The 17,549-nt window shown below is 53.9% G+C and overlaps 1 protein-coding gene across 1 annotated transcript in view; it reads left to right on the top strand.

Moving 5' to 3' along the window:
- LOC147091186 (pancreatic secretory granule membrane major glycoprotein GP2-like) overlaps positions 1–17,549 on the top strand; it is a 145,182-nt gene that overhangs the window by 14,800 nt on the left and 112,833 nt on the right. The window contains exons 4-5 of the mRNA XM_085976473.1: positions 5,922–5,998; positions 6,091–6,255. Of these exons, the coding sequence (XP_085832599.1) occupies positions 5,922–5,998; positions 6,091–6,255 (242 nt within the window). The remainder of the gene's footprint in view (positions 1–5,921; positions 5,999–6,090; positions 6,256–17,549) is intronic.

Below are 17,549 nucleotides of genomic sequence, written 5' to 3' on the forward strand. Positions count from 1 at the left end.
GACAGAGAATGAAGGGAGATACCAGGGATAGAGGAGATTATAGAATAGGACAGAGAGTAAATGGAGATACTTGGGATAGAGTAGATTATAGAACGGGGACAGAGAGTAAAGGGTGATACCCGGGATAGAGGAGAATATAGAACCGGGACAGAGAGTAAAGGGAGACACCAGGGATAGAGGGGAATATAGAACGGGGACAGAGAGTAAAGGGAGGTACTCGGGATAGAGGAGATTATAGAACTGGGACAGAGAGTGAATGGAGATACCAGGGATAGAGGGGAATATGGAACGGCGACAAAGAGTAAAGGGACATACCCGAGATAGAGGGGAATATAGAACGGGGACAGAGAGTAAAGGGAGATACCCGGGATAGAGGGGAATATAGAACGGGGCAGAGAGTAAAGGGAGATACCCGGGATAGAGTGGAATATAGAACGGGGACAGAGAGTTCAGGGAGATACCCGGGATAGAGGGGAATATAGAACAGGGACAGAGAGTGAATGGGGATACCCGGGATAGAGGGGAATATAGAACGGGGACAGAGAATAAAGGGTAATACCCAGGATAGCCGGGAATATAGAACGGGGACAGAGTTTAAAGGGAGATACCCAGGATAGAGGGGAATATCGAACGGGGACAGAGAGTAAAGGAGATACCCGGGATAGAGGGGAATATAGAACGGGGACAGAGAGCAAAGGGATACACCCGAGATAGCGGGAAATATAGAAGGGGGACAGAGAGTAAAGGGAGATACCCGGGATAGAGGGGAATATAGAACAGGGACAGAGAATAAAGGGCGATACCCGGGATAGTGGGGAATATAGAACTGGGACAGAGAGTAAAGGGAGATACCCACGATAGAGGGGAATATAGAACGGGGACAGAGAGTAAAGGGAGATACCCGGGATAGGGAGGAATATAGAACGGGGACAGAGAATAAAGGGAGATACCCAGGATAGATGGGAATATAGAACGGGGACAGAGAGTAAATGATGGGTCTCATTTTCCGGTACATTCTGCGGGTCCCAGAATTTCATAGAATCATAGAATGGCTCCAGCATGGAAGAAGGCCATTCGCCCCGCCGAGCCCATGCCAGCTCTCTGCAAGAGCAGTTAGTCCCACTCCTCCACGCTTTCCCTGCAGCACTGCATTTTTTTTCTTCAAGTGCTTATCCGACTCCCTTCTGAAAGCCATGACTGAGTCTGCCTCCACCACCCTTTCAGGCATTGTTTTGTGGATATTAACAACTCGCTGACTAAAAATGTATTTCCTATGTTGCCGTTGGTTGTTTTGCCAATCACCTTAAATCTGTGTCCTTTGGTTCTCGACCCTTCAGCCATTGGGAACCGTTTCTCTCTACTCTGTCCAATCTCCTCATAATTTTGAACGCCGCTTTCAAATCTCCTCTCAAACTTCTCTGCTCTAAGAGGAACAATACCAGCTTCTCCAGTCTATCCACGTAACTGAAGCCTCTCATCCCTGGAAACGTTCTCGTAAACCTGTTTCTGCACCCTCTCTAAGACCTTCGAGGACTCTAAGGCAGCACGGTGGCATAGTGGTTAGCACTGTTGCCTCACAGCGCCAGGGATCCGGGTTCGAATCCGGCCTCGGGTGACTGTCTGTGCGGAGTTTGCACATTCTCCCCGTGTTTGCGTGGGTTTCCTCCGGGTGCTCCGGTTTCCTCCCACAGTCCAAAGATGTGCGGGTTAGGATGATTGGCTATGATAAATTGACCCTTAGTGTTAGGGGGATTAAATACATGGGGTTACGGGGATAGGGTGGGATATGTGTTGGTGTAGGGGTTACGGGGATCGGGTGGGATATGTGTCGGTGCAGGCTCGATGGGCCGAAATGGCCTCTATCTGCACTGTGGTGTTTCTGTGATTCTGTGATTTACATCCTTCTTAAAGTAGTGCCCTGAATTGGACACAATACTCCAGTTGAGGCAGAACCAGTGCTTTATACCAATTCATAATAACGTCCATGCTCTGTAGTCTATACCTCTATTAATGAATCAAAGGATTCCGTAAGGATTTTCAACCGCTTTTTCAATCAGTCGTGCACTTAAACAATTTGAGCACATCTACCCCTAGTTCTCCCTGTTCATGGACCACCTTTAGGATTATACACTTCAGTTTTTTTTATTTCCTCTACTCTTTCTTTATACCAAAATGCATCACTTTGTACTTTTCTGCATTAAATTTCACCTACGTGTCCGCCCATTCCACCAGCCTGTCTATATCTTCTTGAAGTCTATCACTATCCTCATCACTGTTCACTATACTTCCAAGTTTTGTGTCATCTGCAAATTTTGAACTTGTGCCCTGTACACCCAGATTCAATTCATTAATATATATCAAGAAACGCAGTGGTCCTAGAACCAACACTTGGGGAAGACCACTGTGCACGTTCCTCCAGCCTGACAAACAACCGATCACCAATACTCTGTGTTTCCTGTCACTTAGTCAATTTTGTATCCTTGCTGCCACTGTCTCTTTTATTCCATGGGCTTCAGCTTGGCTGGCAAGACTATTACGAGGCACTTTGTTGAACGCCTTTTGGAAATCCATGTACATCACATCAACCGGATTGCCCTAATCAACCCTCTCTGTTACCTCATCACAAAAAATGATCAAGTTAGGTAAACACGATTTTCCTTCAACAAACCCGTGTACATCCCGTCAACGGCATTGCCCAAATCAACCCTTTCTGTTACCACATCAAAGAAAATCATAATCATAATCATAATTATCATAATCAACTTTATTGTCATTGTTAGTGCACAAGTGCAGTACAACGAAATGTAAGCTTGCGGCTCCCGAGAGTGTACATTTTGATTGAGACATTTAACTTACATTTGGCTTGTACCATAAACATAAACATAATAAAGTGCAAATGTTCAAGTTAGTTAAACACGATTTGCCTTTAACAAATCCGTGTTGCCCTTCCTTACTTAATCCACACTTGTACAAGTGACTGATAATTTTATCCCTGTTTATTATTTCTAAATGCTACCCCAATACAGATTTTAAACAGACTGGCCTGTAGTTGCTGAGTTTATCATTAGACACTTTTTAGCACAAGGGTGCAACGTTTTCAACTCTCCAGTTCTCTGGCACCACCCCTGTTTCTAAGGAGGAGAGTAAGTTTCTGGTCTGTACCTCTGTGATTTCTTCCTTCACTTCCCTCAGCGTCCTACGATGCATCCCATCTGGTCCTGCTGACATATCTACATAAATTACAGCCAGCCTTTCTAGAACCTCCTCTTTAGCAATTATTATCCCATCCTGTATGTCCTCTAACTCCTCCTTCACTATGCCAATGGCAGCATCTTCTTACTTGATGAAGACAGATGCAAAGTAATCATTTCTGCACCTCAGCCATGCCCTGTGCTTCCATGTGTAGGTATCCTTTTTGGGCTATAAATGGCCCCACCCCTCCTCTTACTACCCGGTTACTATTTATATGCCTATAGAAGACTTTTGGATTACATCTTTTGTTAGTTGCCATTCTATTCTTATTTCGTCTTTTGGCCTCTTTTATTTTCTTTTTGACTTCTCCTCTGAACTTTCTGTATTTAGCCTGATTCACAGATGTATTCTCAACCTGAAATCTGCCATACGCACTCTTTTTCTGCTTCGTCTTACTCTCTATCTCTTTCGTCATTCGGGGAGCGCTGACGTTAGTTGCCCTACCTTTCCCCCTAGTGGAAAAGTACCTTGACTGTACCCGAACTATTTACTCTTTAAAGGCAGCCCACTGTTCAATTACAGTTTTGCATGCCAATCTTTGATTCCAGTTTACCTGGGCAAGATTCGTTCGCAACCCACTGAAATTGGCCTTACTCAAATTAACCATTTTTACACTAGATTGTTCCCTGTCCTATTCCATAGATAATCTAAACCTTATGATACTATGATCACTGTTCCCTAAATGTACATCTACTGACACTTGCTCCCCTTGACCTACCTCATTCCCCAGAACCAGACCCAGCAAAGCCCCCTTCTTTATTGGGCCAGAAAACTACGGATCAAGAACGATCTCCTGAATGCATTTCAGAAATTCTTCCCCATCTCTGCCCTTTACAATAGTACTATCTCAGTCTATATTAGGATTGTTGAAGTCCCCCATTATCACTACGCTATATTTCTAGCATCTCACTGTATTTTCTCTGCAAAACTGGCTCCACCATATTTTTACCTACAGTTGGTGGCCTATCGAATAGAGTATTATTTCTTAACTCAAGCTTGAACCCTCCAGGACATCCTCTTTCTCCAGCACTGCAACATTCTCCGTCACCAACTCCTATCTTTCCTTCAATACCTTTCCTGAACAGCTTATAACCAGAAGTATTTAATACCAAATCCTGCCATTGTTTGAGCCAAGTCTCCATTATTGCCACAACATCATATCCCCATATAATTATTTGTGCCTGCAGCTCACCAACCTGTTTACTACGCTTCGTGCGTTCACATACATACACTGTAAACCTGTCATCTACCATCCTGTTTTCTCTCTTAGCCTGACCCCACATAATACCTTACTGTTTATTACTTTAGCACTATACATCGCTCGCAATCATTTGTCCCCTTTCTTTCTCATTTCTGAGGCCACATACGGGTGCCCATCCCCCTGCAACTTCGTTTAAACCCTCCCCAACAGCACCAGCAAACCTCCCCGTGAGGATATTGGTACCGGCTCTGTTGAGGTGCAACCCGTCCGGCCTGTACATGTCCCACCTTCCGCACCACAGGCCCCAATGCCCCAGGAATCTGAAGCCCTCCCTCCTGCACCATCTCTCCAGCCACGCATTCATCTGCTCCATCCTCCTATTTCTAGATTCACTAGTGTGTGGCACCGGTATTAATCCAGAGATTACTACCTTTGAAGTCCTGCTTTTTAATCCCTTTCCTCGCTCCCTAAAATCTGCCTGCAGGAACTCATCCCTCCTTCTACCTATGTTGTCGGTACCAATATGGACCACGACCTCTGGCTGTTCACTCTCCCTCCTCAGAATGTTGTGCAGCCGCTCAGTGAAATCCTTAACCCTGGACCCAGGGAGACAACAAAACATCCTGGAGTAAAATCTGCGGTCGCAGAAACGCATGTCTGCTCCCCTAACATGAAAGCCCCTCCCACTATTGCATTCCCTATAATCATCCTCCCACCCCTGTACAGCTGAGACTCCCGTGGTTCCATGGAGTTGGCCCTGGCTGTGCTCCCCAGTGGAACCATTGACCTTTCCACTTTTCAGAACAGAGAAGCATTCAGGGGACTGCTGCATTACCTGCGTGGTCCTCCTCTTCTGTCTATGGGTCACCCATTCCCACTCTGCCTTCGCACTCCTTAGCTGCGGGGTGACCAACTTCTGAAACGTGCTATCCACGTTGCTCTCAGCCTCGCAGATGCAATGCAATGACACCAGCGGCTGCTCAAACTCTGAAAGCCAGGGCGCGAGCTCCTCCATCTGACGACACTTCCTGCACATGGGAAGCGTACTGGATTTCGCACATGGCACAGGATGCACATTCCACGGGACTGAGCTGCCCTGCTATATGTCTATTTATTGGAGAATTAATTAACTTTACAGAAACTTTAGACTAAGGAGTACCTAATGAAAGTCAGTAATATAATATGTAATTGACAGTTACTAAATTATTAAAGTATTAACTTTTACTGATTTAACATAGTTTTAACAATTACTAATATAATGTATTGTTAACAGTTAATAATTTAATGTAGTATTTACAGTTACTGATCACCAATCTCCAGCTTTGATCCTAACCAGCTATTTAACCCCGACCCCTAACTTGAAGAGCAGAAACACGATGTGACCTTTCCCAACCAGTCAGTTCCCAGTCTTTGTATCAGTTAATAAGAGCCATCAGTTCAGGGTCTGACTCTGTGATTGTTGTTCCAGTTCTGGTGGATGGCAGATTCCTGAGACTCGGGTTCCACGCGATCGCTGCTCCACACACGTCTCAGGCTGGTTAAATGGTAATTTCAGACTTTATAATCTCAGATTTACATTCACTCTCCAGCACTATTCACCTCGGTTATTTCTTCAATATTTGCAAACCTCGTTTCAGGTTTTCATCCCACGGTGGGACAGGGAGAAGTGGCGAGGACAGTTTGTTTTACCGGGGGTAGCGGTCCCTGCCACTGGACCGGGGAGATCAAGATCAGAAACTGCACCAGTTACTTCGTTTATGAGTTGAAGCCGGCACCCGGGTGTAACTCTGCTTATTGCACAGGTACTTGGGGGGGGGGGGCAAAGGTCAGGAACTCGGGGTGGGGCAAAGGTCAGGATCTCGGCTGGGGAAAGGTCAGGAACTTGAGGGGACAGTGGGCATGGAGTTCTGGGGGGAAACGGTCAAAAACTCGAGTGGGCAAAGGTCAGGAATTGGTGCAAATGTCAGGAACTCGGGGGGCAAAGGCCAGGAACTCGATGTGGAAAAGGTCAGGAAAACTAGGTCGGTGAGAGAAGGTCGGTACTTGGGGGGGTGGGGGGGAGAGATAAGTTCAGGAACTCAGTGGGGGGTGAGAGAAGGTCAGGAACTCAGTGGGGGGTGAGAGAAGGTCAGGAACTCGGGGTTTATAGAGAAGGTCAGGATCTCCGGGTGGGCGAGAATAGCTCAGGAACTCAGTGTGGGGGAGAGAAGGTCAGGATCTCGGTGTGGGCGAGAATAGGTCAGGAACTCAGTGTGGGGGAGAGAAGGTCAGGATCTCGGTGTGGGCGAGAATAGGTCAGGAACTCAGTTTGGGGGAGAGAAGGTCAGGAACTCGGGGTTTATAGAGAAGGTCAGGATCTCGGCGTGGGCGAGAATAGGTCAGGAACTCGGTGTGGGGAGTGAAGGTGACAAAGTCGGTGTGGGGAGAGAAGGACAGAAACTCGGTGTGGGGGAGAGAAGGTCAGGAACTCGGTGTGGGGGAGAGAAGGTCAGGATCTCCGTGTGAGTGAGAATAGATCAGGAACTTGGTGTGGGGGAGAGAATGTCAGGAACTCGGTGTGGGGAGAGAAGGTCAGGAGCTCGGTGTGGGGAGAGAAGGTCAGGAAGTCGGGGTTTATAGAGAAGGTCAGGATCTCGGCGTGGGCGAGAATAGGTCAGGAACTCGGTGTGGGGAGAGAAGGTCAGGAAGTCGGGGTTTATAGAGAAGGTCAGGATCTCGGCGTGGGCGAGAATAGGTCAGGAACTCGGTGTGGGGAGCGAAGGTGACAAAGTCGGTGTGGGGAGAGAAGGACAGGAACTCGGTGTGGGCGAGAGAAGGTCAGGATCTCGGTGTGGGCGAGAGAAGGTCAGGATCTCGGTGTGGGCGGGAGAAGGTCAGGAACTCGGTGTGGGCGTGAGAAGGTCAGGATCTCGGTGTGGGCGAGAGAAGGTCAGGATCTCGGTGTGGGCGGGAGAAGGTCAGGATCTCGGTGTGGGCGAGAGAAGGTCAGGAACTCGGTGTGAGCAAGAGAAGGTCAGGATCTCGGTGTGAGCGTGAGAAGGTCAGGATCCCGGTGTGAGCGTGAGAAGGTCAGGAAATCTTGTGGGGAGAGAAGGTCAGGATCTCGGTGTGAGCAAGAGAAGGTCAGGATCCCGGTGTGAGCGTGAGAAGGTCAGGAACTCTTGTGGGGAGAGAAGGTCAGGAACACAGTGTGGGCGTGAGAAGGTCAGGAACTCGGTGTGAGCAAGAGAAGGTCAGGATCTCGGTGTGAGCGTGAGAAGGTCAGGAACTCTTGTGGGGAGAGAAGGTCAGGAACACAGTGTGGGCGAGAGAAGGTCAGGAACTCGGTGTGAGCAAGAGAAGGTCAGGATCTCGGTGTGAGCGTGAGAAGGTCAGGAACTCTTGTGGGGAGAGAAGGTCAGGAACACAGTGTGGGCGTGAGAAGGTCAGGAACTCGGTGTGAGCAAGAGAAGGTCAGTATCTCGGTGTGAGCGGGAGAAGGTCAGGAAATCTGTGTGGGCGAGCGAATGTCAGGAACTCGGTGTGGGGAGAGAAGGTGAGGAACTCGGTGTGGGGAGAGAAGGTCAGGAACTCGGTGTGGGGAGAGAAGGTCAGGAACTCGGTGTGCGCGAGAGGTCAGGAACTCGGTGTGGGGGAGAGAAGTTCAGGAACTCGGTGTGGGGAGAGAAGGTCAGGAACTCGGTGTGGGGAGAGAAGGTCAGGAACTCGGTGTGGGGAGAGAAGGTCAGGAACTCGGTGTGCGCGAGAGGTCAGGAACTCGGTGTGGGCGCCAGAAGGACAGAGCTTGTTGTGGGCGAGAGAAGGTCAGGGACTCGGGGTGGGGGTAAAGAAGGTCAGGAACTCGGGGTGGGGGAAAAGGTCAGGAACTCGTGGTGGGGGGAAAAGAAGGTCAGGAACTCGGGGTGGGGAAAAGATGGTCAGGAACTCGGTGTGGGGGGAAAAAGGGTCAGGAACTCGGGGTGGGGGGAAAGAAGGTTAGGAACTCGGGGTGGGATGAGAGAAGGTCAGGAACTCGGGGCGGGGGAAAGAAGATCAGGAACTCGGGTTGGGGGGAAAGAATGTCAGGAACTCGGGATGGGGGAAAGAAGGTCAGGAACTCGGGGTGGGGGGAAAGAAGGTCAGGAACTCGGGGTGGGGGAAAGAAGGTCGGGTACTCGGGGTGGGGGGCAAGAAGTTCAGGAAATCGGGGTGGGGAAAGAAGGTCAGGAACTCGGGGTGGGGGAAAGAAGGTCGGGTACTCGGGGTGGGGGAAAGAAGGTCAAGAACTCGGGGTGGGGGGAAAGAAGGTCAGGAACTCAGGGTGGGGGAAAGGGGGTCAGGAACTCGTGGTGGGGGAAAGAAGGTCAGGAACTCGGGGTGGGGCAAAAAAGGTCAGGAACTCGGGGTGGGGGGAAGGAAGGTCAGGAACGTCAGGAACTCGAGGTGTGGGAACGCAGGTCAGGAATTCGGGGTGGGGGAAAGAAGGTAAGGAACTCTGGGAGTGGGAAAGATGGTCAGGAACTCGGGTTGGGGGAAAGAAGGTCAGGAACTCGGGGTGGGGGTAAAGAAGGTCAGGAACTCGGGGTGGGGGGATAGACGATCAGGAACTCGGGGTGAGGGGAACGAAGTTCAGGATCTCGGGGTTGGGGAAAGAAGGTTAGGAACTCGGGGTGGGGGAAAGAGGGTCAGGAACTCAAGGTGGGGGAATGAAGGTCAGGAACTCGGGGTGGGGGAAAGAAGGTCAGGATCTCGTGGTGGTGGGAAAGAAGGTCAGGAACTCGGGATGGGGGGAAAGAAGGTCAGGAACTCGGGCTGGGGGGAAAGAAGGTCAGGAACTCGGGGTGGGTTGAAAGACGGTCAGGAACTCGGGGTCGGGGGAATGAAGTTCAGGATCTCGGGGTGGGGGAAAGAAGGTCAGGAACTCGGGGTGGGGGGAAAGAAGGTCAGGAACTCTGGGTCGGGGAGAGATGGTCAAGAACTCGGGGTGGGGGAAAGAAAGTGAGGAACACAAGGTGGGGGGAAAGAAGGTCAGGAACTCTGGGTTAGGGAAAGAAGGTGAGGCACTCGGGGTGGGGGGAAATATGGTCAGGAACTAAGGGTTGTCGGAAAGAAGGTCAGGAACTCGGGGTGGGGGAAAGAAGGGCAGGAACTCGGGGTGGGGGAAAGAGGGTCAGGAACTCGGGGGAGGGGAAAGAAGGTCAGGAACTCGGGGTGTGGGTAGAGATGGTCAGGAACTCGGGCTGGGGGAATAAATATCAGGAAGTCGGGGTGGGGGGAAAGAAGGTCTGGAACTCGGGGGAGGGGAAAGAAGGTCAGGAACTCAGTGTGGGGGGAAAGAAGGTCAGGAACTCGGGGTGGGGGAAAGAGGGTCAGGAACTCGGGGGAGGGGAAAGAAGGTCAGGAACTCAGTGTGGGGGGAAAGAAGGTCAGGAACTCGGGGTGGGGGAAAGAGGGTCAGGAAATTGGGGTGGGGGAAAGAGGGTCAGGAACTCGGGGGAGGGGAAAGAAGGTCAGGAACTCGGGGTGGGGGAAAGAGGGTCAGGACCTCGGGGTGGGGGAAAAAATGTCAGGAAGTCGGGGTGGGGGGAAAGAAGGTCAGGAACTCGGGGTGGGTGAAAGAGGGTCAGGAACTCGGGGTGTGTGAAAGAAGGTCAGGAACTCGGGGTGGGGGAAAGAAGGTCAGGAACTCGGGGTGGGGGAGAGAAGGTCAGCGACTCGTGGTGGTGGGAAAGAAGGTCGGGTACTCGGGGTGGGGAAAGAATATCAGGAACTCGAGGTGGGAGAAAGAAGGTCAGGAACTCGGGGTGGGGGGAAAGAAGGTCAGGAGCTCGGGGTGGGGGGAAAGAAGGTCAGGAACTCGGGGTGGGGGGAAAGAAGGTCAGGAACTCGGGGTGGGAGAAAGAAGGTCAGGAACTCGGGGTGGGGGAAAGAAGGTCAGGAACTCGGGGTGGGGGGAAAGAAGGTCAGGAACTCGGGGTGGGGGGAAAGAAGGTCATGAACTCTGGGTGGGGGAATGAAGGTCAGGAACTCGAGGTGGGAGAAAGAATGTCAGGAACTCGGGGTGGGGGAAAGAGGGTCAGGAACTCGGGGTGGGGGGAAAGAAGTTCAGGAACTCGGGGTGGGGGGAAAGAAGGTCATGAACTCGGGGTGGGGGGATAGAAAGTCAGGAACTCGGGGTGGGGGGAAAGAAGGTCTGGAACTCGGGGTGGGGGAATGAAGGTCAGGAACACGGGGTGGGGGGAAAGAAGGTCAGGAACTCGGGGTGGAGGGAAAGACAGTCAGGAACTCGGAGTGGGGGTAGAGATGGTCAGGAGCTCGGTGTGGGGGGAAAGAAGGTCCGGTACTCCGGGTGGGGGAATGAAGGTCAGGAACTGGGGGTGGGGGAAAGAAGGTCAGGAACTCGGGGTGGGGGAAAGAAGGTCAGGAAATCTAGGTGGGTGAAAGAAGGTCAGGAACTCGGGATGGGGGGAAAGAAGGTTAGGAACTCGGGGTGGCGGAATGAATGTCAGGAACACAGGGTGGGGGGAAAGAAGGTCAGGAACTCGGGGGAGGGGAAAGAAGGTCAGGAACTCGGGGTGGGGGAAAGAGGGTCAGGAACTCGGGGTGGGGGAAAAAATGTCAGGAAGTCGGGGTGGGGGGAAAGAAGGTCAGGAACTCGGGGTGGGTGAAAGAGGGTCAGGAACTCGGGGTGTGTGAAAGAAGGTCAGGAACTCGGGGTGGGGGAAAGAAGGTCAGGAACTCGGGGTGGGGGAGAGAAGGTCAGCGACTCGTGGTGGTGGGAAAGAAGGTCGGGTACTCGGGGTGGTGAAAGAATATCAGGAACTCGAGGTGGGAGAAAGAAGGTCAGGAACTCTGGGAGGGGGGAAAGAAGGTCAGGAGCTCGGGGTGGGGGGAAAGAAGGTCAGGAACTCTGGGTGGGGGAAAGAAGGTCAGGCACTCGGGGTGGGGGAAAGAAGGTCAAGAACTCGGGGTGGGGGTAAGTAGGTCAGGATCTCGGGGTGGGGGGAAAGAAGGTCAGGAACTCGGGGTGGAGGAAAGAAGGCCAGGAACTCGGGGTGGGGGGAAAGAAGGTCAGGCACTCGGGGTGGGGGAAAGAAGGTCAGGAACTCGGGGTGGGGGGAAATAATGTCAGGAACTCGAGGTGGGTGGAAAGAAGGTCAGGAACTCAGGGCAGGGGGAAAGAAGGTCATGAACTCGGGGAGGGGGGAATGTAGGTCAGGAACTCGGGGTGGGAGAAAGAGGGTCAGGAACTCTGGGTGGGGGAAAGAAGGTCAGGAACTCGGGGTGGGGGAAAGAAGGTCAGGAACTCGGGGTGGGGGGAAAGAAGGTCAGGAACTCGGGGTGGGGGGAAAGAAGTTCATGAACTCTGGGTGGGGGAATGAAGGTCAGGAACTCGAGGTGGGAGAAAGAATGTCAGGAACTCGGGGTGGGGGAAAGAGGGTCAGGAACTCGGCGTGGGGGGAAAGAAGTTCAGGAACTCGGGGTGGGGGGAAAGAAGGTCATGAACTCGGGGTGGGGGGATAGAAAGTCAGGAACTCGGGGTGGGGGGAAAGAAGGTCTGGAACTCGGGGTGGGGGAATGAAGGTCAGGAACACGGGGTGGGGGGAAAGAAGGTCAGGAACTCGGGGTGGAGGGAAAGACAGTCAGGAACTCGGAGTGGGGGTAGAGATGGTCAGGAACTCGGTGTGGGGGGAAAGAAGGTCCGGTACTCCGGGTGGGGGAAAGAAGGTCTGGAACTGGGGGTGGGGGAAAGAAGGTCAGGAACTCGTGGTGGGGGAAAGAAGGTCAGGAAATCTAGGTGGGTGAAAGAAGGTCAGGAACTCGGGATGGGGGGAAAGAAGGTTAGGAACTCGCGGTGGGGGGAAAGACGGTCAGGAACTTGGAGTGGGGGAAAGAAGGTCAGGAACTCGGGGTGGCGGAATGAATGTCAGGAATACAGGGTGGGGGGAAAGAAGGTCAGGAACTCGGGGGAGGGGAAAGAAGGTCAGGAACTCGGGGTGGGGGAAAGAGGGTCAGGAACTCGGGGTGGGGGAAAAAATGTCAGGATCTCGGGGTGGGTGAAAGAGGGTCAGGAACTCGGGGTGTGTGAAAGAAGGTCAGGAACTCGGGGTGGGGGAAAGAAGGTCAGGAACTCGGGGTGGGGGAGAGAAGGTCAGCGACTCGTGGTGGTGGGAAAGAAGGTCGGGTACTCGGGGTGGTGAAAGAATATCAGGAACTCGAGGTGGGAGAAAGAAGGTCAGGAACTCTGGGTGGGGGGAAAGAAGGTCAGGAGCTCGGGGTGGGGGGAAAGAAGGTCAGGAACTCTGGGTGGGGGAAAGAAGGTCAGGCACTCGGGGTGGGGGAAAGAAGGTCAAGAACTCGGGGTGGGGGTAAGTAGGTCAGGATCTCGGGGTGGGGGGAAAGAAGGTCAGGAACTCGGGGTGGAGGAAAGAAGGCCAGGAACTCGGGGTGGGGGGAAAGAAGGTCAGGCACTCGGGGTGGGGGAAAGAAGGTCAGGAACTCGGGGTGGGTGGAAAGAAGGTCAGGAACTCAGGGCAGGGGGAAAGAAGGTCATGAACTCGGGGGGGGGGAATGTAGGTCAGGAACTCGGGGTGGGAGAAAGAGGGTCAGGAACTCGGGGTGGGGGAAAGAAGGTCAGGAACTCGGAGTGGGGGAAAGAAGGTCAGGAACTCGGGGTGGGGGGAAAGAAGGTCAGGAACTCGGGGTGGGGGGAAAGAAGTTCATGAACTCTGGGTGGGGGAATGAAGGTCAGGAACTCGAGGTGGGAGAAAGAATGTCAGGAACTCGGGGTGGGGGAAAGAGGGTCAGGAACTCGGGGTGGGGGGAAATAAGTTCAGGAACTCGGGGTGGGGGGAAAGAAGGTCATGAACTCGGGGTGGGGGGAAAGAAGGTCAGGAACTCGGGGTGGGGTGAAAGAAGGTCTGGAACTCGGGGTGGGGGAAAGAAGGTCAGGAACACGGGGTGGGGGGAAAGAAGGTCAGGAACTCGGGGTGGAGGGAAAGAAGGTCCGGTACTCGGGGTGGGGGAAAGAAGGTCAGGAACTGGGGATGGGGGAAAGAAGGTCAGGAACTCGGGGTGGGGGAAAGAAGGTCAGGAAATCTAGGTGGGTGAAAGAAGGTCAGGAACTCGGGATGGGGGGAAAGAAGGTTAGGAACTCGGGGTGGGGGGAAAGACGGTCAGGAACTTGGAGTGGGGGAAAGAAGGTCAGGAACTCGGGGTGGCGGAATGAATGTCAGGAACACAGGGTGGGGGGAAAGAAGGTCAGGAACTCTGGGTGGGGGAAAGAAGGTCAGGCATTCGGGGTGGGGGAAAGAATGTCAGGAACTCGAGGTGGGAGAAAGAGGGTCAGGAACTCGGGGTGGGGGGAAAGAAGGTCAGGAACTCGAGGTGGGAGAAAGAAGGTCAGGAACTCGGGGTGGGGGGGAAAGAAGGTCAGGAACTCGAGGTGGGAGAAAGAAGGTCAGGAACTCGGGGTGGGGGGAAAGAAGGTCAGGAACTCAGGGTGGGGGAAAGAATGTCAGGAACTCGAGGTGGGAGAAAGAAGGTCAGGAACTCGGGGTGGGGGGGAAAGAAGGTCAGGAACTCGGGGTGGGAGCAGAGAAGGTCAGGAACTCGGGGTGGGTGGAATGAATGTCATGAACTCGGGGTGGGGGGAATAGACGGTCAGGAACTCAGGGTGGGGGGAGAGATGGTCAGGAACTCGGGGTGTGGGAAAAAAAGTCAGGAACACAGGGTGGGGGAATGAAGGTCAGGAACTCGAGGTGGGAGAAAGAAGGTCAGGAACTCGGGGTGGGGCGAAAGAAGGTCAGGAACTCGGGGTGCGGGGAAAGAAGGTCAGGAACTCGGGGTGGGGGTAGAGATGGTCAAGAACTCGGGGTGGAGGAATAGGAGTTCGGGTACTCGGGGTGGGGGAAAGAAGGTCAGGATCTCGTGGTGGTAGGAAAGAAGGTCAGGAACTCGGGGTGGGGGAAAGAATGTCAGGAACTCGGGGTGGGGGGAAAGAAGGTCAGGAACTCGGGGTGGGGGGAAAGAAGGTCAGGAACTCGGGGTCGGGGGATTGAAGTTCAGGAACTCGGGGTGGGGAGAAAGAAGGTCAGGAACTCGGGGTGGGGGAAAGAAGGTCAGGAACTCGGGGTGGGGGAAAGACGATCAGGAACTCGGGGTCGGGGAGAGATGGTCAGGAACTCGGGGTGGGTGGAAGGAAGGTCAGGAACTCTGGGTCGGGGAAAGAATGTCAGGAACTCAGGGTGGGGGGAAAGAAGGTCAGGAACTCTGGGTTCGGGAAAGAAGGTGAGGCACTCGGGGTGGGGGGAAATATGGTCAGGAACTCAGGGTGGGGGGAAAGAAGGTCAGGACTCGGGGTGAGGGAAGCACGGTCAGGAACTACGGGTGTGGGAGAGATGGTCAGGAACTCGTGGTGGGGGAAAGAAGGTCAGGAACTGGGGTGCGGGAAAAAGGTCAGGAACTTGGGGTGGGGGAAAGAAGGTCCGGAACTCGGGGTGGGGGAAAGAGGGTCAGGAACTCGGGGGGGGGGGAAAGGTCAGGAACTCGTGGTGGGGGAAAGAAGGTCAGGAACTCGGGGTGAGAGAAAGAAGGTCAGGAACTCGGGGTGGGGGAAAGAGGGTCAGGAACTCGGGGTGTGTGAAAGAAGGTCAGGAACTCGGGGTGGGGGGAAAGAAGGTCAGGAGCTCGGGGAGGGGGGAAAGAAGGTCAAGAACTCGGGGTGGGAGAAAGAGGGTCAGGAACTCGGGGTGTGGGAAAGAAGGTCAGGAGCTCGGGGTGGGGGGAAAGAAGGTCAGGTTCTCGGGGTGGGGGAAAGAATGTCAGGAACACGGGGTGGGGGGAAAGAAGGTCAGGAACTCGGGGTGGAGGGAAAGACTGTCAGGAACTCGGAGTGGGGGTAGTGATGGTCAGGAACTCGGGGTGGGGGGAAAGAAGGTCAGGAACTCGGGGTGGGGGAAAGAAGGTCAGGAACACGGGGTGGGGGGAAAGAATGTCAGGAACTCGGGGTGGAGGGAAAGACAGTCAGGAACTCGGAGTGGGGGTAGAGATGGTCAGGAACTCGGGGTGGGGGGAAAGAAGGTCCGGTACTCGGGGTGGGGGAAAGAATGTCAGGAACTGGGGGTGCGGGAAAGAAGGTCAGGAACTCGGGGTGGGGGAAAAAAGGTCAGGAAATCGAGGTGGGAGAAAGAAGGTCAGGAACTCGGGGTGGGGGGAAAGAAGGTTAGGAACTCGGGGTGGGGGGAAAGACGGTCAGGAACTTGGAGTGGGGGTAAGAAGGTCAGGAACTCGGGGTGGGGGAATGAATGTCAGGAACACAGGGTGGGTGGAAAGAAGGTCAGGAACTCTGGGTGGGGGAAAGAAGGTCAGGCATTCGGGGTGGGGGAAAGAATGTCAGGAACTCGAGGTGGGAGAAAGAAGGTGAGGAACTCGGGGTGGGGGGAAAGAAGGTCAGGAACTCAGGGTGGGGGAAAGAATGTCAGGAACTCAGGGTGGGGGAAAGAATGTCAGGAACTCGAGGTGGTAGAAAGAAGGTCAGGAACTCGGGGTGGGGGGAAAGAAGGTCAGGAACTCGGGGTGGGAGCAGAGAAGGTCAGGAACTCGGGGTGGGTGGAATGAAGGTCAGGAACTCGGGGTGGGGGGAGAGATGGTCAGGAACTCGGGGTGGGGGAAAGACAGTCAGGAACACAGGGTGGGGGGAAAGAGGGTCAGGAACTCGGGGTGGGGGAATGAAGGTCAGGAACTCGGGGTGGGGGAATGAAGGTCAGGAACTCGAGGTGGGAGAAAAAAGGTCAGGAACTCGGGGTGGGGCGAAAGAAGGTCAGGAACTCGGGGTGGGGGGAAAGAATGTCAGGAACTCGGGGTGGGGGAAAGAAGGTCAGGAACTCGGGGTGGGGGAATGAAGGTCAGGATCTCGTGGTGGTAGGAAAGAAGGTCAGGCACTCAGGGTGGGGAAAAGAAAGTCAGGAACTCGGAGTGGGGGGAAAGAAGGTCAGGAACTCGGGGTGGGTTGAAAGACGGCCAGGAACTCGGGGTCGGGGTATTGAAGTTCAGGATCTCGGGATGGGGAAAGAAGGTTAGGAACTCGGGGTGGGGGAAAGAAGGTCAGCAACACGGGGTGGGGGGAAAGAAGTTCAGGAACTCGGGGTGGGGGGAAAGAAGGTCAGGAACTCTGGGTGGGGAAAGAAAGTCAGGAACTCAGGGTGGGGGGAAAGAAGGTCAGGAAATCTGGATTAGGGAAAGAAGGTGAGGCACTCGGGGTGGGGGGAAATATGGTCAGGAACTCAGTTTTGGGGGAAAGAAGGTCAGGACTTGGGGTGGGGGAAGCACGGTCAGGAACTACGGGTGTGGGAGAGATGGTCAGGAAATCGTGGTGGGGGAAAGAAGGTCAGGAACTCGGTGTGGGGGAAAGAAGGTCAGGAACTCGGGGTGGGGGAAAGAGTGTCAGGAACTTGGGGTGGGGGAAAGAGGGTCAGGAACTCGGGGTGGGGGAAATAAGGTCAGGAACTCGGGGTGGGGGAAACAGGGTCAGGAACTCGGGGTGGGGGAAAAAAGGTCAGGAAGTCGGGGTGGGGGGAAAGAAGGTCAGGAACTCGGGGTGGGTGAAAGAGGGTCAGGAACTCGGGGTGTGTGAAAGAAGGTCAGGAACTCGGGGTGGGTGAAAGAGGGTCAGCAACTCGTGGTGGCGGGAAAGAAAGTCGGGTACTCGGGGTGGGGGGAAAGAAGGACAGGAACTCGGGGTGGGGGGAAAGAAGGTCAGGAGCTCGGGGTGGGGGGAAAGAAGGACAGGAACTCGGGGTGGGGGGAAAGAAGGTCAGGAGCTCGGGGTGGGGGGAAAGAAGGTCAGGAACTCTGGGTGGGGGAAAGAAGGTCAGGAACTCGGGGTGGGTGTAATTAGGTCAGGAACTCAGGGTGGGGGGAAAGAAGGTCAGGAACTCGGGGTGGGGGAAAGAAGGTCAGGAACTCGGGGTGTGGGGAAAGAAGGTCAGGCACTCGGGGTGGCGGAAAGAAGGTCAGGAACTCGGGGTGGGGGGAAATAATGTCAGGAACTCGGGGTGGGTGGAAAGAAGGTCAGGAACTCAAGGCAGGGGGAAGGAAGGTCAGGAACTCGGGGTGG

This window comes from Somniosus microcephalus, unplaced genomic scaffold, assembly GCF_052327205.1.
Source record: "Somniosus microcephalus isolate GS21.2 unplaced genomic scaffold, FLI_Smic_1.0 unresolved_chr3, whole genome shotgun sequence".
Taxonomy (NCBI): Eukaryota; Metazoa; Chordata; class Chondrichthyes; order Squaliformes; family Somniosidae; genus Somniosus; species Somniosus microcephalus.